This window comes from Ctenocephalides felis, unplaced genomic scaffold (assembly GCF_003426905.1).
Source record: "Ctenocephalides felis isolate EL2017-DRISC unplaced genomic scaffold, ASM342690v1 CF-g0.4_SCAFFOLD_01170, whole genome shotgun sequence".
Classification (NCBI taxonomy): domain Eukaryota; kingdom Metazoa; phylum Arthropoda; class Insecta; order Siphonaptera; family Pulicidae; genus Ctenocephalides; species Ctenocephalides felis.
This window is the reverse complement of record NW_020537324.1, coordinates 3,545,813-3,570,753: the sequence shown is the minus strand read 5'-3', so window position 1 is coordinate 3,570,753 and position 24,941 is coordinate 3,545,813. Positions and strand designations below refer to the sequence as shown.

Sequence of the window (24,941 nt, the reverse complement as noted above, 5' to 3'; positions counted from 1 at the left end):
TGGGATATCACTTTATACATCTTAATTAAGTTCTAAAGTGTTATGAAATGACTTAATAGGTGTTTAAAAAATTATTCTGCAAATTTTGATGGATATAATTTTATTGTATAATATTGATATAGAGAATATCATAGAAATGTTTAGAGAAGTTTGAATTTAGAAAAGATATATGATAACTAAAAACATCTCTGTTTAAATGATACAATGTTTATATATAATACTTGATGCTATTAGTCAATGGTATATCGAACGATTATAAATTTTGAAATGTGGTTGTGTGTGTGATTGTTGCAATAACTTGTATAATTACTTATTTATAACTATAATAGAAAAAGTATAGCGTAAAGTATAAATTATCATTTGTTAAAAGAATTATTGAAATGTGTGTTATGAATTTTGAAATTATAAAAAAAATACAAATGGGGTATAAAAATACAAAAATAAAGAAATTCTTGTTTTCTTGTAACACATCGAGAGTGTAACAGTTCATAAAATAAATATTCCTGAACAAAATAAAATATCTGATTCTGTTGAGATTCAAACGAGACAAAGCCCGCCATCGCCATTTTAATTTCGCTCAAATGCGTTATATGCCGCACTTCAATGCAATTTGCGAAGTTCAAGGGCCATGAAGCTCCGTTCTGTCAGTGACGAAAATTAATTGTTTGCTCATTCTTTTTACTGAAACGTGTTACGTTGAAAATACATTTATATCTAATCAAATTCAATTTCCATCGCGTGACGTCATTGTGTGTTTATGCCTGTGTATAAGTTTGTAAAATAATCGATGACGTCATTGCTGTTTCAAGGCCTGTAATATTTTTAGGTCGTTTAATATCCAAAACAAAGCCAATATTGTGATCATGAGTGAGTTGTTGTGCACCTGACTTTTCTTCTAACTTTTAAAACATGTCAGTTCAGCAGTTCTGTTTAAGATGGAATAATCATCAACCGAATTTTATATCTGTATTTTCAACCCTTCTTCATAATGAGTCTCTAGTTGATGTCACGTTAGCAGCTGAAGGAAGGCATTTGCAGGCTCATAAAGTTGTTCTATCAGCATGCAGTTCTTATTTTCAGGTATTACTAAATAAACAACTTATATTCTTCATACTGTTATTAACTTTTTCACAAATTTATGAATATGGAATGAAGTTATTAAGTTATACAGATTTGAAGTATACATATATACATTCATTCAGAATCGCTTTAAAAATGAAGATTTAATTATTTTTCTTAAAGTTCTATCTCGAAGCTGTAGCTTATTATTTATAATTAAGTTAGTCAACCATAAATTATTATGTTTGCAGACATTATTCACTGTCAATCCTTGCCAGCATCCCATAGTTATTCTAAAGGATGTGAAATATATGGATTTAAAGATAATGGTTGATTTTATGTATTATGGAGAAGTGAATGTATCACAAGAGCAACTACCACATATATTGAAAACTGCAGAAATGCTGAAAATTAAAGGTTTGGCAGAAATGCCCGACTCCACATCTCTAACAAAATCTCATAGTGCTTCTTCAGAAAGAGCTGACATACTAACACCCGGAGATTCAACATGGGGCTCTGACACACACAGACATTCACCATCACCTGCTCCCCTATCACCAAACTCGAAAAGAAAAAGGTTATACTTATTTTAACATATTTTGATACTTGATTGAAAATAAATAATGTTATTGCACATACTATAATTTTATTAAATTACTAAGTATTATTTTTTCATTATAAATAATTTTCAGGCTGAGAAAATCTTCAACTGGATCAACATCCTTATCAACAGAACGATGCAATTCAGAGGAACAAGTTTTAATACAGAGTACAACTAGTGACGCTAACTCTGGACTTATTCGATCAAATAAACATACAGCAAGTACAGATTCAGACAATCAACAACCTTTTGAAGGGAGCCATGAAATACATGAGAATAATAGGCTAATTGCTGTTAGTATTAATTACATAAGTAATTTAAATTTTATTTTTAATTTTAAATGACCTGTTATCATAAATAGTATAAATGGAAATTGCAGTATATTACACATTAGATGAATAATTTGTATTTTATTTTATTTAGCAAAAATCTACGGAATCTGAATCCAGTGTTAGTGTAGTACAAACCCTTGGTGTGCCTATGGTGGACATGGCTGGACCTCCAATTTCTGGAAATTGTCCTCAACAGGCTCCACAGCCTGGTAAGTTCATATCTCTATTAGAATCTTTGTATCAACTAATTTTATTACATGCATGACTGAATGAAGAATGAACTTAAATCTATAAGTTTTAATATATTCATTTGATTTTATATATTTATATATATATATATATATATATATATATATATATATATATTCAATTAGTTTTGAAATAAGTAGCAAATTAAAATCTGGCATTTGCTTTATATTATTTTTTCATATTCTAATTCGAAGTTAATTCATTGCTAATTCACTGATTTTGCAAATGATGTTCTGTATGAAATAAATTTCATTTTCAATATTAGTATGCTTTCATAATAAATAAAAAAAATCACTAATATTATAGGTATGTAACTTTTGGCATTGAATGTAATAAAAAAAATAAAGTTCATTATTAAATCATTTCAAATTAGTAATGCTGTTCATACATAGGGCGTGACAATTGTGGGTAATTTGATTAATAAATATATAAATAAGTCTATAATTAATATATGTTGAACTATATCAAAAGTCCCAGATTCGAGTTGGAGTTTGACTCAGGTCACGGACCTGCCTTGAGGGCAGAGCACTCGTTATATATATCAAAAGTGTCTAAAACTCTGATCTCCAAATATAAACACCTAAGTCCACTTGCATTATGGGAATACACAGAATCAACTCAATGGTTAAAAGTTCTTCAAAATTTTGTAATGATTATTTTGTGACTATATAGTAAATGAAATAATATTGCATGTTTATCAACATTGTATGTACCATGTAATTTGATATGAGTTGTATAGGTACTTAATTGTAGTAATTAATTTTTTCTAATTCTTCTGATAAATCTGGATTAGTCCAATAGAAGTTAACTTTTTGTTAATAATGGGAAGTTAATCAAGTGGACCTCGATTAAAAAAGTTATTGTCATTGAGTTAATTGGATTCTCTGTTCATCCCAGGGTTGCAATGGACTGTGGTGGAGCATGCGTATCCGCGTTTTGCCTTATCGCAATGTCAGGCAAATATGGATGTGAGCAGTCCCAGCAACGGTATGCAGTATACCAACAATGCCAACTATCAACCTCCGCAAGTGATCAATGTGAATTCATGTTCGGTATCGGCCGATAACAATTATCAGATGTCGAATTCAACTTCTCCCAGCGTCAGTGGCGAGAGTATATCGGCTTATGATCAACAAACATCTACAATAGATGGAATAATGGGCAATAGCGGTAACCAAACTTCTCCAGTAAAGGCTAAGAGGACAAAGAATCCTCAAGCCGATGAGAATTTTGTGCGAGCCCTGGAGGCGGTCCGATTCGGTGGTATCGGATTCTGTAAGGCTGCTCGTATGTATGGGGTGAACAATAGAACTCTTTGGTTAGAATTCAAAAAAAGGGGATATTCTAATAACAGGCCTAGTATAAAAAGTCGAGTAAAACTAGAGACTCCTTCACCCCCGCCTCCTATGAACAATGCCACATCACAACCACTAGCACCTCCACAATCACTATCTGCACCTCCTGAAGACATTCACCAGACTGGCGGTAGTAATTCTGCTGATTCTTCACCTGGAGTACCCGTCATGTGTCCGCCTCCGTCCGGACATACAATGGGTGGTGTAATGGGATTTTTAGACACACGGCATGTGGAATTTTCTCCTGCTGTTGCTAGACCCAGGTTTCAAGAGCCCATTGCAATGAATCAGACTCCAATAAATTTGCATGGAGTGAGCTATAGTAATATCTGAGCTGGGCCACTTGTCTTAGCGGGATATATAGTGCAATGATCCGAGCTTTGAAACCTGCTTTGACAAGAAGAAAAGATAAAACAAAACAAAGTTTTAGTTGGATCTGAATTTATTTTGTGATAGTTTGTAAGAACTTCGAGGAGTACATTTTAAATTTTATTTTACTATTACATGATATTCATGTGGAAATTTTAATGTGATTTTATACTTAATGTACAAAGGTTTTAAATATCTGATTATTTATATATATTTTTGGGATTGTCTTTTTGGAATAATTTGTTGCCTTCATGAATATTTTTTTATTCAATGTTTTTTGCAGCCCCATGTATGAGAAAAAACAATTTCTTCCTTCATATTAGATTTTTTTTAATACAATTCTAAATGAACTGGAATGCATTGGTATTATTATGTGTACTAAGCATAAACCTATTATGTAGACTAATTTAATGAATGTTTCATAAAACGCTACTATGTTCGATGTCTATTTAATTAAAATAACTTATTGTAGTTGTATGAATGTTATAGCTAGTCAAATAAAACTGTCATTAGCTTTTAAAATATTTTCTTTTCATTTTCATTAGGAATGTTATTATTATTTCTAATAATCTTAATTTTAGATAGAAATCAACAAAGTAATAAGCGCGGACGTGTACTTATTCGCCAGCCACGTATCAAGAATAAAAGTGATTCAGCATCAACATCAGCAGCTCACGTAGAACATGGGGATCAAACATCACCTGCATTATTATCCGTATCTACACATCACAGTTCCATATCTGAAGCGCCTACGTCCTATGGTTCTCCTCATCATTTATCCTATTTAACAGTACCACATCCCGCACCTGGACAGTTGCTCAAACAACATTCACACCCATTGCTAAGGACTGTGAGTCCTCCTGCGGGTCTGATGCATCGGCAACTATCTCATCCTCCTTCTCTTATACAGGTAAAAATTTCAAATAATTAATATAGAACTCGTGAGATGATTAGTTAATTTAGTGAAATAGATATAGCAAGTTTATATTTGATTACTAGTCTGTGTCACAAATGCCTTTGGCGACATCTCTGCGCTCAGAAAATGATGCAAGGGACATAACACAACCGCCTATGGCACATCAGCAAAGGTCAATTAGCCCTTCTATTGTCATTGTAAACGATCCGCCCCCTTCACAGGAACTAAGGCGATCTGAATCTTCACCACAGGTATTAAAACAAAAAACAAACATCAGACATTATTATAGCTCACGCAATGCAAATTAATTGGAGTCTGATTTATTGCATTTTAATATGCTCGTATACTTTATAATTTTGTTTATAGAATTTTTCCCTCCGAGACATGGATACAACATCAAATACTCGTTCTAGTCACTGCCCGGCAGTTAGACCGGGACCAGCATTAGGTTGCAATTTTTGTTGGAATACGATCGATGCGCATGGGCGCATATTACGAAGAAAAACTAAATATCATTGTCCTGAATGTCAAACAAATCTTTGTATTGTACCTTGTTTTCAAGAATATCACGAACGACAGGAGCAAGATGTTAACAAGGATGATGGTAACAAAACTTCCTCAGACCATTCTAATAAACACAAATTGATTGGGGGATCATCATTTTAATATATACATAAACATTTTTACATTTGTTTTTTTTTTAAATTGAATTTATACATCTACATTTATTTTTTTAACTATTCTCCTGGCTCAAGTTTTTGCAGATTATGATATTGGTGTCGTCACCAGGAGCAAATCAGTAGCTATTTGCAAGATTATAGAGTTTGTTTTGTATAAATGGTGAAGTTTATGTATTTAATGTGCAGAAATGTTTCATGTAGCTAAAATGTACCTGTCACTAATTGTAGATATTAAAAATTGGGAGTATCTATAGATACATATAGAATTGATATTGTAAATATAATTATATAAATGTAAATTCAAAATAAAATAAGTGGAAAATAGCCTTAACATTTTTATTTTCATTTTCTACAATCATTCAAACTTATGTTACTTTTTTTCTGTTTTTGTTGGAATTTCTTCAGTTCCAGGTGCATCACGGAAATTTGGAAACTGTTCCCAAGGAGCAGATAATTCAAAACGGCGAAATTCTTGGGCCAACTCCAATGGTTCGCAAACAACTCTCTTTTTCTCATCATCATATCTCAGCTGAGCATACAAAAGGTCAAATTATTTGCAATCAATAAAATAGATTATATATTACAAATAATATATTATTTACCTCTACATATCCTGATAATGGAAAATCTCTACGGAACGGATGTCCTTCAAAACCATAATCAGTTAAAATGCGACGCAAATCAGGATGATTAGCAAAAAAGACTCCATACATGTCCCAAATTTCACGTTCATACCAATTAGCTGCTTTGAAGACATCATTACAAGAATCAACTGGTGTCAGTTCATCAGTGTACGTTTTGACTCTTATACGTGAGTTAAATCTCAGAGATAATAAATTGTATATTATCTAAAAATAAGTACAGTATAATAAATTGTAATAATAAGAAATGTATATTAAAATACCTCAAATCTGTATTCTCTTGTAGGTACATCCATACCAGCGATATCAACAAGATTAGCAAACTGGGCATTGTGGTGATCTTTTAAAAATTGCAATACTGGCACTATGCCTTCTGGTACAATTAGAATTTCAAGTTCATCTCCTGCCGTTAGCTGTACTTTCTGAACATATTTTGGAAGGCATTCAGCAACATATTGCCCGAAATCAGTTAGATTTGCCTTTTGAACAGGATCTGGTTTCCTGACAGTAGCTAAAGACAAACATATGAGGACATATGAATATTATGTAAGATAACCTAATGAGGTAAAAATAATTACGTCTAAGTTCTTGAGCTGCTTGAGTACTTGACAAACGGATAAGTTGCTTAGATTGTACGACTATATTTGTTCCTGGAAGATAATTAAAATTGGAAATAGTTTAAATATATTGCATAAACATAAAGTAATGACAGTTCATGATTATACCTCTATTTAACAATGCAGATTTCACAACTTGTCTTAAAAGAGATGCCATATTCTAATTTATTACGAAAAAGTTGCTATTTGAAATAAATTATTATTGACAAATTGAAATATTTTAAAATAACATTGAGAACATTTTCATCAACTGTGACAGATATAAATTCGTTCGTTGGTACCCCTGTATGATAACATAACTACGTTTAAAAACTTAAAAAAATGACAGAAATATATTCCATATAAGATTCAATTGAATATGTTATTATATTTTAACAATTTACGTAATACAAGTGGACATAAATATAAAAGTTTCCTATTCACAAGTCAGCAGATAATATTAAGATACATTTTTACCTCAATTCTGAAAAATGAAGATAGTAATAATATTCAAAAAGATCCGAGTACAAATTACGAAATAATATTGATATTGAGATTATTCTCAATAATAGTTAAGTGCAATTAAAAATGTTCGCAAATTGTTAAATGCAAGAGGTTCAGCTCCAACCCAGCAGATGCCACTGAGTCACCACGTGGTGTTACAGCGGGTTCGATTCTTTTCTCCGGTTCGTGTTCGTGCTAATTTGACAGACCTGATAATTGTGCAAGTGCTTGTGCGAACTGCCGTATCTCTGTAGTGTAGTGATATATTGTGATATTGTGATTAAGAATTGGCGTATAATCAAAACATGTTCTATTTTTAAAAATCGTGTCCAAATACTGTCTAACATGGTGCATATCCATGGCTCTTTGAGCGACGATTCGGCGTTGAGATATTCGTCACATTATATACACGAATTGCCGCAAGAAGACGAAGAAAGGTTGGGGAAATTGTTTAAAACCTTGGACAAAGATGGAAATGGGAAAATTGACATACACGATCTATCTGTAGCCTTGAAAGAGTTCGGCGTTCATCATCATTATGCAGAGGTTAAGATTGTTAAAACGTTGTTTTGTGAAAAACATGTATCGTTCCTAACCTATCTATACCATTGTAGAAATTTCTGCAACAGTCAGACAAAAGTAAAACTGGAGACGTGTGTCTTGCAGAGTTCATTCACTATGTACGCGAACACGAAAAAAACCTTAAACTGCAATTTTCGCACTTGGATAAAAATAAAGATGGTATTAATATATTGACTGTAACATATTTAATAACTAAGTTTTAAATTTGAATATGGTTTTAGGTATGGTGGATGTTGATGAGTTGATAAGCGCTTTCAAAGATCTTGGGATCGATATGGATACACACGAAGCCATGAATTTAGTGCAAAGGTAAAAACTTTTGATTTTCAGTTCAAAGCAATTTGTATAATTGAATAATAATATTGCAGAATGGATCAAGACGGAAGCTTAAATATTAGTTACGATGAATGGAGAGATTATTTACTTTTAGCTCCAGCTCATGATATTCATCAGCTTATTGACTTCTGGAGACACAGCACGGTAAGTAATTATGTACATAATATGATTAATAATATTGATTTAAATAAAATATTCATAGTAATTATTTCTAGAAACTTTCTATGAAAATACTATAATTATTTTCATTTGAATGCTTTTTGTAATCTCCGTATATGTATTTAAAATATTTTTTGAATAAACAAAAAGTATTTTTGTACGACTAACATAATACAAATATATATTAATTTACAAAATATGTATTAACATAAAATGCAATGTTAAGCTTAAAACATAATAATTCAGTAGTTTAACTAGAAAAATGAGCCCAATTTAATTTCGTATATCGCGCTGGAGGCTCGTCGAACGCGTAACTCTGATTGGTTGTCGACCTTTGCATTTATGAGAGGTTCTCAAATCACTTCATTCCAAACTTCCTTTTTCTAATTGTATAAAGCGTAAATAGAAAGATAAATATATTTTTTAATCTTGTTTTACTGGAACGTCTAATCGAATTATTTTCATTTTCTTAGATATTATTATAATTTTCATTGATAATAAAATTCTATCCAAAAATATCGTTCATTTAACTCATAGAAACCGCACGGTTTATTTGCTGAATCGATATAAACGACCATTGAATTTTATTTTACTAAAAATGTATTATTCTACATGACGTCATAATTCAGTTTACGGGTTTTTGAAATTTCAATACAATATTGCACTGTACAAATTACTACAAAGACGGAATGTATGAAACAATAATCAACTTGTTACTTATAAATATAACAACTGTAATTTTAATAAAATGGTTTTTGCCGCAATATATGAATAAAACATTTAGTAAAAGTACCTGATCTCCTACGGTCAGTCCGGGGTCACATTTCTCAAATTCAAATTCGCTTATAGTTTTAGAATCTTTGCGGTAGGCTGTAGAGTCTTTATTTTATTTATCGTCGTCCTCGTTCGAAAGCGGTTTTGCCTTTGGAGCGCCGATTGCTCGCAGAGTGCATCAGCTGACGCTCCGGCTATGGTCGATTCGATGACCTTCGCGAAATTCAATCTGTCTCTGAATTTGTCCTTCAAAGACCAAAGAACAGACATTAACTTTCATACACACAAATTTTGTACAGGTATTTGCTCTCGTATTACCTACTAGCAGCCAGAAAGATAAGAAATAAGATTGAAAATAAAGATAATAATGATTTTATTTTATGGGACTTATATACAAATGAGATAAATAGTATACTTCAAGCAATATATCCAATTGAATGCTAAAAAAGATACATAGGTACAAATACTGATATCAAGCACTAGGATATCCATTTTTACTTGAAAACATAGATCTGAAATTTGTTTCCAAGTCCTTGTTCGGTAATGCTGCAAAAATTATATCATCTGGAGGAGAGATATTATAATAATAAACCTTAATCGAATATGGATAAGCCAACCGTTGGATTAACTTCTAAAAATGCATTAATAAGGTCATAAAACTAAGTTCTGATTGCTGTTAAGTCCAGATTGCTGTTCTAAATGAAAAAAAATATTTGTTTTGAGATCTTGAGCTACTTAAATATTAGGTACTTTATGGTACCTAAATTACTTAAATATTAGGTACTTAAATATTAAGTACTTTTGAGAATTGAATTGGGAAACGAATTAATTGAGATTGTTTTTAATTAGCTATATAAAAATACTTAATTTGAAATTTATTATGCCGATTTCGGTATATATGTTAAAAGATTTGAAGTTCTGATCTAAAAGTTTTGCTCTTTCTAAAAGTTTTCGCATTTTAATTCGATTCGATTTTATAATATTTATGCTATATTGTAATTGCCACATAAATTGATATATTGGTGATTAGGATGAAGCATTCTATTTTTAATTGTGATAATTTTGACTTATCTGAAGTTATCGAAATACTTTATTTAGTCTGTAGCAATAGAGGCTCGTTCTTGTGGTCATATATATATATATATATATATATATATATATATATATTATGATGTGCTAATCTTTTTTCCCCACATTTTGTTTACCCGAACAAATCAGTTTGCTTTCTCGGCACAACAAAAAATACAGCAATTAAGATTCTCGGGCGCTTGGTAACTTGGTCTTACATCTAATTTTTGATGTCAATGCTGTTTCCTAATAGTTGTTATTGGGTGATAATTTATTTAACACATGTGAGCGTTTTAATGAGCTCCAACGACGATATCATAGGGTCCCCGGTGTCAGGCCGATTTATAGAGGAGCACACATTCCAAAAAAGAATTGATAGAAATAATATCAATAGCAACTTTGTTACAATATATTGATATATAAAATATTTGTTCTAAATTCATTTTATATGCAACTATGCATATGGATTTTTAGGAAAATCGTATGGTTCCTAAAAGCCAAACTTTATTGATATTACTCACAATTCACAAATGCATCTTGTAATTATTAATTTTGATTTTTGATTCAAGAAATAGCCAAATTCATAACGTTTACAATGATTAATGGGATTATGCTAATTAAAGTAAATTTTGAAATGTTGAGTTCTATTTTTTCAATATTTTACTGCCTGCAAGATTTTCATGCAGTCCAGAACATTTTCAAACAATTTATAATATTTTTTAGACCACCTATAATATTTTTCAGACCTGCTACGATATTTTCAGACTCTAACGGTTATTTCATGACTGTCTAGAACATTTTCAGACTGTAAAATATTTTCAGATAATATTTAGTACTGATTGGTCCAAGTGCCTAAACAATATTCAAGTAAAATCATTAAATAACAATATTTATAAAAACATTTTTGGATACAACGTTGGTTGAGATATTTTTATTAATAAAAGAAGGTTTATCACAAAATTTGTTTGACCTTTTGATTCGCAAATTTAAATTTTGAACCATGTGGTGAGCGTAATGCTTCATCATCTCAAATATTGCATCACTTTTTCGTTCAAAAAGCAAATTATTTATCTTATCATTGCTTATGACGATACAAAAACAAAAAAAAATGATTTGCTCAGAAACTGAAGCAGAATCAAAATTTTATAAGAGGAAAGAATATCATTGGATTTCCAAGATAATGGAATGTACGATTTGGAATAATTCTAACACCGACCTCATTAAGAAGACTTTGTGTTTTGTGTAAATATTTCTATCTGGGTCATTTACTCACCATTTTACATTTGTGGTCAACTTTTATCGAGGTTGTCCGTGGCATAGCAGTAAGAGCTTTGGTCTTGCGACCACACTATTTCAAGTTCTAGTCTCTTCTCGGCCAGCTTGATGTCAATCTAGCCTAATCAAGGACACTAAGAATTATTATTATTGCTGTTAGCTTTAAATCCCAATTTTGCAACCAATGAATTAAGCAATACAAAAATATTTTGTTCTCAATCTACCAATATTTGTGATATTTTTAAATTGTTTTTGCGTCGTCAAAGGATTTTTCTTATACTGGAATATTTCTTCAAATGACGTTATTAGATTTCTGGACTGAACATCCAGATGGTCCGTATCTTCGTGCGTCATGTTATGAAATTGTTTGCCAATTAATAATATTACGACAGTAATTAATTTTGTCATTATAAAATCGTTTTGTTTACAAATAATATTTTAGAATCCTATAGATTGATATATTATATTGCTCCTTTTGGAAAGTAGAGGTCAATTAATGATATTGACAAGGCAATTGGTAGAAATAGATTTATACCCAAAAAGAAGCAACTAAATAATACACCATCCTAGACAGTCAAAAATTCTAAGAAACTAAAGTTGCTTAAAAAATTAGGAACTTCTAAATCTTTGTGAATATGAATACTGTTTTTTATTTCTTAATTTAGATTTTATTTTGTTTGTTTTTCCCAACAGTTGTTAAATATTGAACAGGCATCAGTAAAATAGAAATTTTTAGTAATATCCTCATTTTAAAATTTTTTGTACGAATCTCTGTATGCAATATAAAATTTCCATTTATGAATTTATTGAAACAACTGATTTTTTTTAAATCAGTCCTGCCGGAATATTGAACTTTGTATTATAAACTTAGGTATTTTCTTTAAAAAAATCTGATAAACATCGTTATCATTCTCTAATTTTGTTTGCACGCCGTAAAATAAAAATAATCCAGCAATTTAGTATGTACATTGTAATATTATCTCGGCAAGGTATTTTGAAAGTATATCAGCTCGTTTTGTTTTATCTTTCAATTATTGTTTTGTTATTTTGTTTCTTTTTAATAAATGATAATGATGGAAGTTTTTGGCATTGTAATGCTCGTGTTTTCGTAAGCAAAAATATGAAAATTATCGGTAATAAATGACCATAAATCATTTTATTATTTATGAAGTGTTAATAAATATTTCTTTATTGAAGATGTATCAATATATCATTTCTTGGCTGTTTCTACAAATTACAATTCATCTCAACGTTTTATTTTTACCACGGGCAAAGAAATCGCCGATATAGTTATTTCTCTTCTCCAAGTTGATAGATTTTGTAAAGATGCCAATAAATAGCGATTCGGTTGGAATGTTTACAAACATTGAATTACGCTAAATTTATTAATAGATTTTTGCAGTAATTATAAAACTCTACATTTTTATCGATTCCCAGTCGATGTGTCTAAATTTAGTCGTAAAAATTACTTAGGTAAATATTTTAATTATAAAAAATTAGCAGTGTGCATGTGCGGGATTATGTAAACTTTCAATTATTTTCTTTAGCGGCGTGCTCGGTGCCAAAAGTCGCAACTTTGTTGATTTTAAATAGAAAGAAACACAGATGGTATTCTGTGGGAAAGTTGTCTTTGGGATATATAGAATCATGACAATTTATTATTTATTTGAATTATTAAAGATGAAAGAAGAAAGAAGGCAGTGGTGGTGCCTTCTTTAGCGGGTGGAATGCATTTTACAAACTTTCATAAGGACTGAGGTTGGTTCAAGTTTTGTACGATGAGCTGTTGCTTTATAATTCAGAGATAAAATACCACTTACACCTAGTTCGATCAGTAATTGATTTACTATCATATTCTGTGGATCATTGCTGAATTTCTTGGCCTTTCAATCTTGGCAACTAGTCAAGTGTTTGGCGACACGAGACAAAATCTAAACCAGTTGAAACTGCTGATAACCGAGTGACGTGTTGATGAACATTTTACGTGATTATTCATATATTTCTTTGTTTGCATTTTCTGGATCTTATCTTCAAAACATACGTCAATTGAATAAAAATTATACATAACTAATTTACTAAATATTTTCCGCGCAAATTCAATCTTCACCAACAAAATCATTTGCAATTGTTCAATTTGAGTATTTTAATGTTTTGATTAGCCATGAAAAATCGATTAGTTATGTCTAAGTGGACTTTATCAAATCTTGACGTTTATATTATTTTCTACGTAGTGGTCAATAGTTCCACATGATAAATCGATTGACGTTCATTTTATATTTGATGATACGCCATGGATACACATACATACAATGTATTATGTATAATTGTATCAGTAAATATAAGTAAATTTTTCCAAGGAATCTGAACTTTAAATCTTCATACCGCGTGCTCAGAAAGTGATCGATGTAAAGTAAACATCTCGCTGATGACATACTTCATCGAAAATCTGGTGAGATTTGGAGCGAGGAGAACAGTAATTGTCACATTAGTAATTCAAATAATCGACGTAAAATATTTAATTTATTAGGGTGCCTAGTACCTACGCTGTTTGGTGAAGCACAAGTTGGACCATCTTCACTTTTTCACATATGTCCATACTACTCATATATTACCAGTATATGAACTTCGCAAACATTCAGTATTACAAGTCCACTTTTCAAATGTAATTTTCCAAACAGTATTTACTGTACTGTACTACTATTCGATTCGAGTACCTTTTTCGTACCAGTATGATCTTATGTAGCCTTTGTATCCAAATTTACACAGAGAGCTGAATGTGACTCTGGTAGGAGCTTGATCCAGCAACCTGGTTCAATAAGAACCTCGGTTAGCTTGATATCACGTAGTAGTGAGACTATGTATCTAAATAATACCAAGTGAAAATATCTCTTTACGAGGCGTGTCGAGGCAAATCTGCAAACAACACTTGTGATCATTTATTAAATAACTGTTCAAGCCCATTTGAACCATAGTTTAATCATTTTCTTAATGCAAACTGAGGAGCAAAAGAATTTATTTTCTGAACATATATACTCTGAATTATATATTAATAAATTACTATAAATACAATATTACTAACTGCAATATTCTCAAATAGACGAATCCATTGATGCAATTGCGCTGTTGCCGCCTGAACTCTAATAAATGCACCCCTGCATGTGCGCGAATTTTTCCCTTATATTTTATATATATATATATATATATATATATATATATATACACAACTTAATATATCTTAAGATATTTCTTGCCTATATACACCATACTATAGGATTAGGATTACGGACAATCTATATATTGATTTTTTAATAGCACTGTACCATATACTTCTTTTTTATAAATTGTTTGAATAGAAAGTAAAATTATATTTACAGCTTGTCAGAAAAATATGAAAGATTTATTTTTTATTTATATCATATTTTATTTTTATTTTGTATTTTTATACCCAGACGTCCAATTATTGGATTGGCATTCGATTTAGACAATCCAAGTGCTATAAAATATTGCTGATGTTTCATAATGGAATAGGCGCAGATATTAAGAAGAAATTATTGTATTCTATCCAATATTTTCATACTAAATCAATTGTTACCAAATTGTTTTATTTATTTTATAATTTTTTTTTCTTAATCTATTGAATGTTCTACACCATATTGGTCTTTACATACAATATCTTTATTTCCATACTTTAGACTGGCTAGTTTTTGCATATCACTACTGCTTGATATCAAGAAGTGTGTAGTGCGGGATTTTAATACTCAGACAAGTGATATACATACATACACACACACATGCATACATATTTTTCTACATTTTGATTCTTAACCAAATATCTATTTTCTTGGCTCGTTGCCAAATGCAGTAACAATAAATAATCGATTACATCACAAACTATGTTTTACTAATGAAGATGCAAATTCATTTACCAGATCATTATTTATACATAGGTGACAGATAACTGTTAACCACTTGACAATGTATAGAAATTATATCTAAAATTACTTGCTGATGTTATGAAAATATAATATGATACACTCTAAGTTATTTAAGCATGTGTACTTAGAAAATCATATCGAAGTATCCCATTTCTTAAACAGAATCCTAGATGAGGCGGGGACAACACCCAACGGAATAGTTAGGTAAAATAATTATGAAAAATCCCTCGGAAGATTTTTTTTATTTTCCTAAATAAACTAGCAACATTTAATTAATCAATCTAATTAAATGATTGCATCTGATACTATGTGTTTTGCGTTTATTACTATGTCGCCTCGAACTTGACTTACATAACAAACATTATCGATATGTCATCGTGACTTTTATACATTTTATATATGGATCACTCGTAAATCAATGCAAATGATTTGTTTGTATCAATTATTTGTTGATAAAACATTTGCAAGTGATTTATTTATAGGTAATTGCAGCGTGTTTGCGATACCGCCAATACTTATTATAAATTAAACAAACTCAGCACAACATTGTTAAAAATTTGTTGTTTAATATTATGGAGATTAAATAATTGATATGTTGTTCAATTTATATATATATATATATATATATATATATATATATATATATATATATATATTTAATAATAATTATGTGATATAATAGAAACTACTTGAAAAATCGCTCCTTTTTCTAGATTTTTGATTAAAATGACTTATTAATTCAACTACGTAAGTTGTTACATTAAGATGGTTTTTAAAAATCATTTATATGACTATTGGCAAGGTGAACGCGTCGACATTCGTACAAAATCACTTTCACCTTTTATATACCATTCTCTTGGAATCTGCCATGCGAACAAAAATCATTCTCAGCATTTTAATGAAATATTTCATAGTAAATTATATATAGTATAGTTTTATTAGAAAATTATACACATTCATATCTTTATTATTTACCATTTAGAATACGTTGGGATTACTGATATTTGTCAGATAAAATTGTTTTGGGAAATATTATAGAATACTTTTAATAACAACTCAATTATGTTTGGAAATTCAGAAAGTTAAACTTGTAATTGTTATTTCTGATAATTACTTTATAATGAATTTAATTCTAGTACATGTTCAATTATAATGTTGGTTAGAATCGATTTCTCTTATAGAACAAGTCATGCTTATCCACATTGAACGTATCGGATAACACTTTATATGAATAATGAAAAGGATGAGTTGGTCGTCTAGTTTCTGTAGATAAATTATGAATTTAGCTACATGATTTAGTAATCTTTGTAATATATTTATAGATTTTTCACAATTTTTCAAACAATTGCATAAACAAAAAATATTAGAGATAACTCTCATCAGGTATTGACCATGGAATTCATTTTTATTACAATAAATCTATTGACAGTTTCTTGTTGGACGGAATATCATGTAAATGAGCAACTTCTTGGATTAGGATGGCAGTGAATTTTTGTAATGAATTAAAATTGCTATTCTTGATCACGTCTATTACAAAAGCGATGTTGAAGGCATCGTGTAAGATTTTGTTACCATGGACCAATAGTAATTGTCTTTAAATCATTGGATTGTAGGCGTTGATTAGTTTCACATTTGGTTTACAACATTCTTACGTTAGCTTCCATAAATATATATAGTTTTAAATTGAAACTTTTATTTATGGTCTTATCAAAAGCCTATTATCAATAGATAATTTTTACAATCAATGAGCCAAATTAAATATAAGAGTTTGAGATCAATTTGGCTTAGGCTTGGCAAGGATGAACCGTTTCCAATGTGAATTTGAACATCCAGTTAAATTGCGGTGTTTTCTATTGGAATTCATTATCTACATTGTTAAGTTTATAATGATAAATTTGAAATTTCAAATAAAAAATGCTTTCGTTGTCTTTTTTAAGCAAATACAATGTTCTATTTCTATTTCTCAATGTTACCCCTATGTCAGATATTTGCAAAGCGAATAAAGAAAGTTGCTCGGCAGTCTATATGCTTTATTTCAATGTTATATTCATAGAATGTTCTTGAGAGTTTTTGCGCGGCCTAGCCATATGAACTTCAACGCGTTTATTTGCAATTATTTGCTCCACTGCAAAGGAACTCCTTCCAGATAAATGTTTTATTATTTGCTTTACACACCTACGCACTAGAAAAGTCTGCCATATTGTAGATTGAAACTCCTGTAAGAAAATTGAACTAATTCAAGGCAGAGAGAATTCTGAACTCATTGGAGATAAATCTAGTATTATTAGTTTTACGCCTACGCCTTCGCATTGTATATTGAAACTCTTGTATGCCAATGCAGCGCATTTTAATTGAATTTCACAATTGTTCTTGTACAATTTTATCTATACTTTATTTTATTTGGGACATTAGTATTTTAAGCGGATATTCTAGTGTAGAGACATTTAGGTCATTTTTAATCAGTGTAATCCATTTTTTCACTATTATTTTTTTCATAACTATCAAAGAAATAAAGTAAAAAAAAGTTATCAAATTTAGGAGTGAGCAGTTGTTGAAAATGTGTGGGACATCTCAAAATTCGAATTTTAAAAAATAGTAAACATTGAAATTTGAGGATGAGTCTAATATATACCAGAGAGGAGTCTATAAAGAAGATTCTCTGAAAGTTTTAAGTAAATCGGTTCAGTAGAACTCGAGAAATCATGAGCACCACATTGAAAAAAACGGTTTTGAGAAAAACGCGTTTAAAGTTATGCAAAAGGAATAAAATAGAAGAGGATTATTATAGTCAGATAGCCGTATCTCCAAAAATAATTGAAATTTAAAAAAATCCTCTCGTACAGATATTCGTATTCGAATAGTTAGATAATCTTTGACAATACGATTTTTTAACTTCCCTAGGGTAAGTTATTGTAATGGGCCAAAAATGAAATTGAAAATTTTTACATTTCTCGACGTTTTGAAGGTTTCTGAACATTTTGGCATACCTCAGACAAAATGGATGTGTGTGTGTGTGTGTATGTATGGATACAAATTTCCACTCACGTTTTCGGGCGTATGGATCAACCGATTTAAATGGTTCAAAAAACATTGGATTACTATTGATGAGGAGATGTGCTGATAAGTTTTTGGCAAAGGCAGGTCCAGCAGTTACGGAGATAAAGAGCAAAGAGTGCAGAAAATAGAAATCGAGTTTTTGAGAGAACGGAGCATCCGATTTGAATGATCTAAAAAACATTCAATTAGTAATGATTGGGAGAAGTGTTTATTAGTTTTTGGCAAAGGCAGGCCCAGCCATTTCGAAGTTACGGAGCTAAATATGTAAAAAAAATCAGTTTTTGAGAGAACTAAGCGTCCGATTTAAATGATTTAAAGAATTTTCTGCTTGTCTTAACAAAATAATTGATTTTGTAAAAAAAATTGTTAGCGCTTTTTTTTTTTTTAAAAAAATTTTTGCATATCGAAAATAATTCAGATTTTATTTTTAATTTTGACTATAGTCCTAATCTAATATACTTCAAACAAATAATTTCAACTTTGCAATTCAGTTTATATAATTCTTATAAATATTAGACAATGTTACAATATTTATAAAAATCTATATGAAAACATTTAATATTCCGTGATCATTTCGTTACGGTACGGGAAGTTCCAGTAATTTGTCTTAAGGCACGATGCCATACACTCCAGTTTTTGTAATTTTCACACTAGAATACCTCTTTAAATATGTTACAATTTGAAAAAATGCATGTTTGGGAAACCGTTAAACAACTCTTATCTAGTAAAATTTGGTTTTTAAACTCCAAGAAGAGGGAAAAGAGGTGGGGAGTCACATGGCATCGGCATCGTCAAGCTAGCGGCTAGCGGCTAGCCATACCTCGTCCTCCTGGCACATGTCTGTCAGTCGTTCCGCTCAGTCATAAGCCGAAAGCTGACTCGTGCGCGTTGCGCGCACTCGGATTCTTACGCGTTTTTTACTCGTTTGTTCTGCAACAATTTCATTTAAAAAATCCGTCAAGAATCGGTTCAACTGTGTCAAAAACCATCGCTCTGGGGCCAAATTAATCCTGCTGCCTGATTGGAAATTACTATTTTTATATTGAAAACCACAAGTGAATTCGTGATTGTGATCTGTGATATTTAAATATTTTAAACTGTTATTTTTGATAATTGGTACGGTAGTGTTTTTTCCTATGAAAGAAAGCAGTATGATGAAAAAAGTTGCAGCAATGGGGCTAGAACAATTACCTGTTGGTTACGACATCGTGGAGGACTCTGTGTATATATTTTATGAGCTTCTTGCCAGGATAAATGTACGTTGGTAATTGTAATTGATTAGTTTTTAATTGATTACTGGTAGTAAATTATAACCTACATTACAACGTGGAAAGCGGTTACCGGCGTCTAGATCGGGTCGAACGCGCATGCCTGGCCATGGAAGCATCTAGACTTCTTCATTCAATATAACAGGAAATGTCACTTGCTTTGATAATCATTCTGTTTGTATATTGTTAGATAATATAGCGTAATTTTCCTTTAACATGTCTTTGGCCCAGCGCATTCTGTTGAATAACTAATGACCCGTTCCGAAGGACGCGGCTTCCACTTAAAAATTGAAAGTTTCGCGTATTTGGAAATCCACTGGCACTATTATATAGAATCGTGTCTTCTTTTTATTGTGACGAAAAATATAAACTGTTTGACTATATTTTCCATATTTGTATATCGGGATTGCACATGGAATAAATTAAGAATTCTGCCTAGCGACAGATGTAGTGAATCATACGGTTGCGTACGCGTAGACCTTTGAAGAGGTGTGTGTAAGAATTTCTGACGATCGCCGGGGATTCTTAATCTGTGAATTCCAATGATATGTGTGATTCATTGCGATTTCGCTGTAACCAATTTAATGTACAGTACAATGTACCGTATATCCAAACTCACTTGGCATATGAAACTATACCATGCAAATTGTGTGAACAAGTCTATTCGATTGAAGAGGAGCCACTTGTCATTAAATTGTTATTTTATCATTTTATACATTCGACAAATGCACAACTTCTATAAATTCTTGGCTATTGAAATATACACTTTTTAACTAAAAATTGTAATATTTGAATACTGTTCGGAAATAATGGAGCATTGTAAATTTTAACCCTTGTGAGCCTAAACTTGATGATTCTTTTATAGTAATTTTAACGATTTTGTCAAGAGCACGATTATTGCTAAGATTAACTTAATAAAAATATGATAAAACTCGAATGCTTTTAGTTTTTTTTATAAAAAAATTTAAATTTAAGTAAATTATTTCCATTTCGATTTTTTAACTGAATAGTAAAATTGGATTTGTTTATGGAATCCATACTTCTCGGCCTATATCGAGATAAAACATTTACAAAAATATTACAAAATTATTATTGCATAATTTACGTTATATCAGTAATAACAACGGTTTTTACTTGAAAATATGTTTCCAAGTGAAAACAGCTCTTTTCCGGCATTGCTGCACCAATAAAAAGTCAATCATATTAGATTAATTCTAAAATCATCGTATTTTTAAATGATAACCCAATGCTTAATCCATCCATATTTGAGGTAAGGAGAAGTTTCAGCTCAACAGCTCATAAGGCCTAAGGTTCTGATTGCTGTTAAAATATGAGAAAAAAATTCTCGTTGCGTTCTCTCTCATTTAGTTTTTAACCATATTTGAGAAATGAACAATGATTATTTTATAGTTACCGTCATTTTGTTTATTTGTTGTTAAGTTGAATGAAGCAACCTTCGGCAAAGCGTCTTTTAGAAGTATTTGGTTTGAAATGTAATTTCATGCGGTACAAAACAATTCTATATAATGTTCGTGGTAGTTCGTGATCATCTATTAATAATAAATCATCTACTAATTGTATATATATCAGATTTTTTTCGTTTGTGTGTCTTTTCTATTGATCTCCACAGTTTGACGACCACCTCGCCCATGTATTAGTTTTTCTGTTTGAAGAGAGAGTTTAGCGTTCCCTCGTCTCTCTGTTACTTCAGAATTTCATAGCCTCTTGTCGATGAATTTGGCGCTCGTTAAAAATGACAAAATTCCAATATTTCTCCTAAAGCCACTTTCGCACTTGCCAATTTTATAATCGTTATGTCATTAGATTTGTTGGAAAGACTCCAAACAGTATAATAAAACGATTCAAATGTGATAGATTGTGATTTAATTTTAAATTGACCTGAATCTGAAACGTACTTTGTTGTATTGTAAATATATCCGGAATAAAATACGCGTATGTAAATTTTTAAACTGAATTTCCTTATTGACACAAATAGCCCAGTTTTACTATAAATTTTATATTTCTGAACGACCGATAAATTTCAATTTATCCTAGTAGAAACGGTTGCTATACAAATTTTTTGATGATACTGAATATTGTACCAAATTATCAAATTGACCGATTATAACACAGATTAGTAATAATTTTAGACAGATAAATTTGTCTGTTATTGACACGATGTATGAAAAATACTTTTTATCATCTCAGAAATATTTTTTTTGGCGTTATTGCGAAAATGATTTAATATTGATTTTTGTCTTCATTGCGAAAACGAGTCAACATCCATTTTTGTCTCTATTGCATTGTTTACGTAAATATTTGACTCTATACTAGATAATTATTCAAATTATTGCACAAGTTTTACTGAATAACAAGTTGTGATAATATTTATGAATTCAATTTAGCGGTAACAAATAAAAACCTAATTATCGAAATGTGTTTTGTCGAACACTTACTTAAGTATACTTTACTAATGTTTCTCTGGAGATGAGTTGTAATTTTAATTTAATTTAACTAAGCAAACATTTAACGGGTTTACAATGTTTTCAGCCATTTGAAACGTGAAATACAATTTAGTAATCATTCAAAAAAGGAATCGAAAAATAAAACTAGATGTAATCCCATAGATTTTCCATTTTAATCATAGATCTTGTATTAATTTAAGCTTGATAGGCCAAAACATTGCCCTGAAATTTTTAGTCTAATTCCATGACCTCAAATCTGTTCCTTCCCCACGGTTGTATTTTTTGTTTCTTTTGTTAGCAAGTATTTTAAACAAATAAAATATCATGCAGATTATTATCGGTTTATTTTATTTAAATATATAATATAAACAAATACTAGCAGATACAACAAATAACTTGGACTGAAATGCGTGCGCAAGTTATGTTATTGGCACATTGCAATGTTGGAATAAATGCAAAACATCGGTTGCTATGCGGCTGCATTCGAATTTATTATTTTATGTCTTCTCTAATCATATTATGGGAAAAAAATTGGCAAACGCTCAACTGTTGAAGTCTTAGAAGTTTGGAGAACTCTGGGGTTTAACGATTTTTTATGGCGCATCTTAGTGGTATTTTATTCTATCATGGTAATAAATAATCAGGTCAAATACAAAAACTAATGGAGATTACCAAATTAGAGACATAACACGAATTATTTAATATAATTGTTTTTTCTTGAACAGCAATCAGAACTTTCGAGCTGTTGTGATAATCCCCTTCTGGAAAAGATTTTCGTCTATATTTGATTTATGTTTATTATTAGAATTTTTCCAATAATGATAAAATATTTCTAATTTGGTGCTGAACTGTCGTGACAGGGGTATTTTCACTAGTGAACACATTAGATCTCTAAATTGATTGATTTGATCCAGACTGTCTGATGTTCAGACATGGAATTCAGCTTTTGGATCTTAATTTCTGTTCGAAAAAGAAACTATTAAACTTGTGAGTTACTTGATCAAAATATTTATTTTCAATATTTCTTATTTATTTTTCAAATAAACAAATAACGTCGATTTCGTCTGATCATAATTATGAAGACCTTGAGCGCCAGACAGTTATGGCAGGAATAAAGAATTTTTTTCCTGGCAAATTATCAAATGCGTATAAGTTATATATCTGGTCACACGGCAATGCATTTCCTTGTGACATTCTGCAGTTCAATTTATTTGATATGGTCAAGGACAAGAATATGATACAAAATTGTTGCATTACAGACGTAATAGTACAAAGTAATATTATATTAATAAAAAACAACTTTTGCGTATTATTTAAAAGGCGTATTTCTATTTCCTCTACTGTCGCGAATTTCGTCATTTTTACTGACATGCCAGATTTTTATCAAACTCATAGTACAATTTATACGTCGTTTAATTTGATAAGAAAAAAACACATGCGTGGCGCTTATCAAAATTAAACTTTGAAATTTAATACCAAGAATATACAACGTCGCACTAATCTTACCGAGAAGACTCTTGAATTTATATTTCAAAAGTCAAAACATGAAAAATTATCTTTATAAAAATGGCAATATCATTTGTGCTAATATTATGTCAGTAAATAAAATTAATGAAGAATTATGATCAATTTTTTTAAATGGGTTCATACTTGAGCTTTAACATAACCATATTTTTTATTTACCAATATATATTATTTACATTCTGTTCATTATATGAAGTTATTTAGAAATTATTATTTTAACAAATAAAACAAATAAATGTCGTTCTTTTCATTTTTTTATATATTCTTCACTTATTCAATGTTTGACTTAATTTATCCTCGAAAAGACTATCAACTACATTCTATTAGTTTTTCTGCTTTACATGATTTAAATATAATTATATACAGTTGTTACGCCAGTGGGTAATTTCTATTTGGTACAAATTACTGGATCAAATTAATAGGCCATAATTTTTTTTCAAGTCCTTAAATTCTGGTGTAAGGAGCACCAGAGCAACTATTTAATTGGGGCGGTTTTCTAATTTGTGATGATTAGTGGATCAGATTTTGAAATCAGCTTTAGGCTTTATTTAATTGATCTGATCAATTTTAAACCAAAGTTAATAAAAATTTAAACATTACTATTCCTTTTAGTATTGCTTTTAGGATACTTTATTTTCCTTTTCCTTAACTAGTCTTAACCAGAATTTGAGTCTATTCGCCTTTGAAGAAGTTGCATAAGTGCATTTCATGTCTGCAACCGATATCATTTCTTGTTTTGTGATTGTTTTGAGTTGTGCGGCTTCATGTAATTGAATCCAACAATATGTGTTTTCAAAAAGACAAAACCGATACTAAATATTTATTTAAATGCTGTCGACATGCGACACTCAATGCAACTCGTCTTAAATGCATTATAATCAAATGAATAAAAAAATTTCAAATCATGTTTTTGTTGTATTGATGTTTCGCCTGATTATTAAACTCTGATAATACCAAAGCCAACATCAACTATATATATATGTAATGCTTTGAATGTATCTTTTATTCTTATGGAAATACTGAGTGATGACTTTTACCGATTTCTTACCCGAATGACCTGGTTATTCTTATGAAAATTCTCTTTACGAGGACATATATTTTCTATTATTATAGATAATACAGAGGTATAAATAATTTGAATGCACATTCAAATTTCTTGTTTTGCATAGTTCGTTTATCTTCACAAATGCAAATAT

At 30.4% G+C, this 24,941-nt stretch overlaps 3 protein-coding genes across 5 annotated transcripts in view; 2 read left to right on the top strand and 1 right to left on the bottom strand.

Annotated features, from left to right (window-relative positions):
* The first annotated feature begins 653 nt into the window (after positions 1-653).
* On the top strand, positions 654-5,657 carry LOC113365897 (protein abrupt). 2 transcript variants are annotated; one of them, XM_026607437.1, is made up of 7 exons: positions 654-1,080; positions 1,311-1,636; positions 1,752-1,953; positions 2,084-2,201; positions 4,547-4,875; positions 4,965-5,132; positions 5,248-5,657. In XM_026607437.1, the coding sequence occupies exons 1-7, from the start codon at positions 910-912 to the stop codon at positions 5,545-5,547; spliced, it is 1,614 nt and encodes a 537-aa protein (XP_026463222.1). In that variant the 5' UTR covers positions 654-909; the 3' UTR covers positions 5,548-5,657. The 2 variants fall into 2 exon arrangements, with proteins under 2 accessions (XP_026463222.1, XP_026463223.1); XM_026607438.1 differs by lacking the exons at positions 4,547-4,875; positions 4,965-5,132; positions 5,248-5,657 and adding an exon at positions 3,139-4,064.
* A 226-nt stretch (positions 5,658-5,883) lies between these two features.
* LOC113366525 (NADH dehydrogenase [ubiquinone] iron-sulfur protein 3, mitochondrial) lies at positions 5,884-7,093 on the bottom strand. The gene is made up of 5 exons (XM_026608146.1): positions 6,928-7,093; positions 6,781-6,852; positions 6,466-6,713; positions 6,164-6,409; positions 5,884-6,090 (listed from the first exon to the last, which is right to left on the bottom strand). The coding sequence occupies exons 1-5, from the start codon at positions 6,974-6,976 to the stop codon at positions 5,932-5,934; spliced, it is 774 nt and encodes a 257-aa protein (XP_026463931.1). The 5' UTR covers positions 6,977-7,093; the 3' UTR covers positions 5,884-5,931.
* Positions 7,094-7,509: 416 nt separating this feature from the next.
* Positions 7,510-24,941, top strand: part of LOC113366645 (calcium-binding mitochondrial carrier protein SCaMC-2-like) — a 35,013-nt gene continuing 17,581 nt past the window's right edge. The window contains exons 1-4 of one of the 2 annotated variants that reach the window (XM_026608283.1): positions 7,510-7,848; positions 7,917-8,043; positions 8,106-8,193; positions 8,253-8,364. In XM_026608283.1, coding sequence (XP_026464068.1) covers positions 7,648-7,848; positions 7,917-8,043; positions 8,106-8,193; positions 8,253-8,364 — 528 coding nt within the window. In that variant the 5' untranslated portion in view covers positions 7,510-7,647. The remainder of the gene's footprint in view (positions 7,849-7,916; positions 8,044-8,105; positions 8,194-8,252; positions 8,365-24,941) is intronic. The other variant, XM_026608284.1, reaches the window with a different exon arrangement.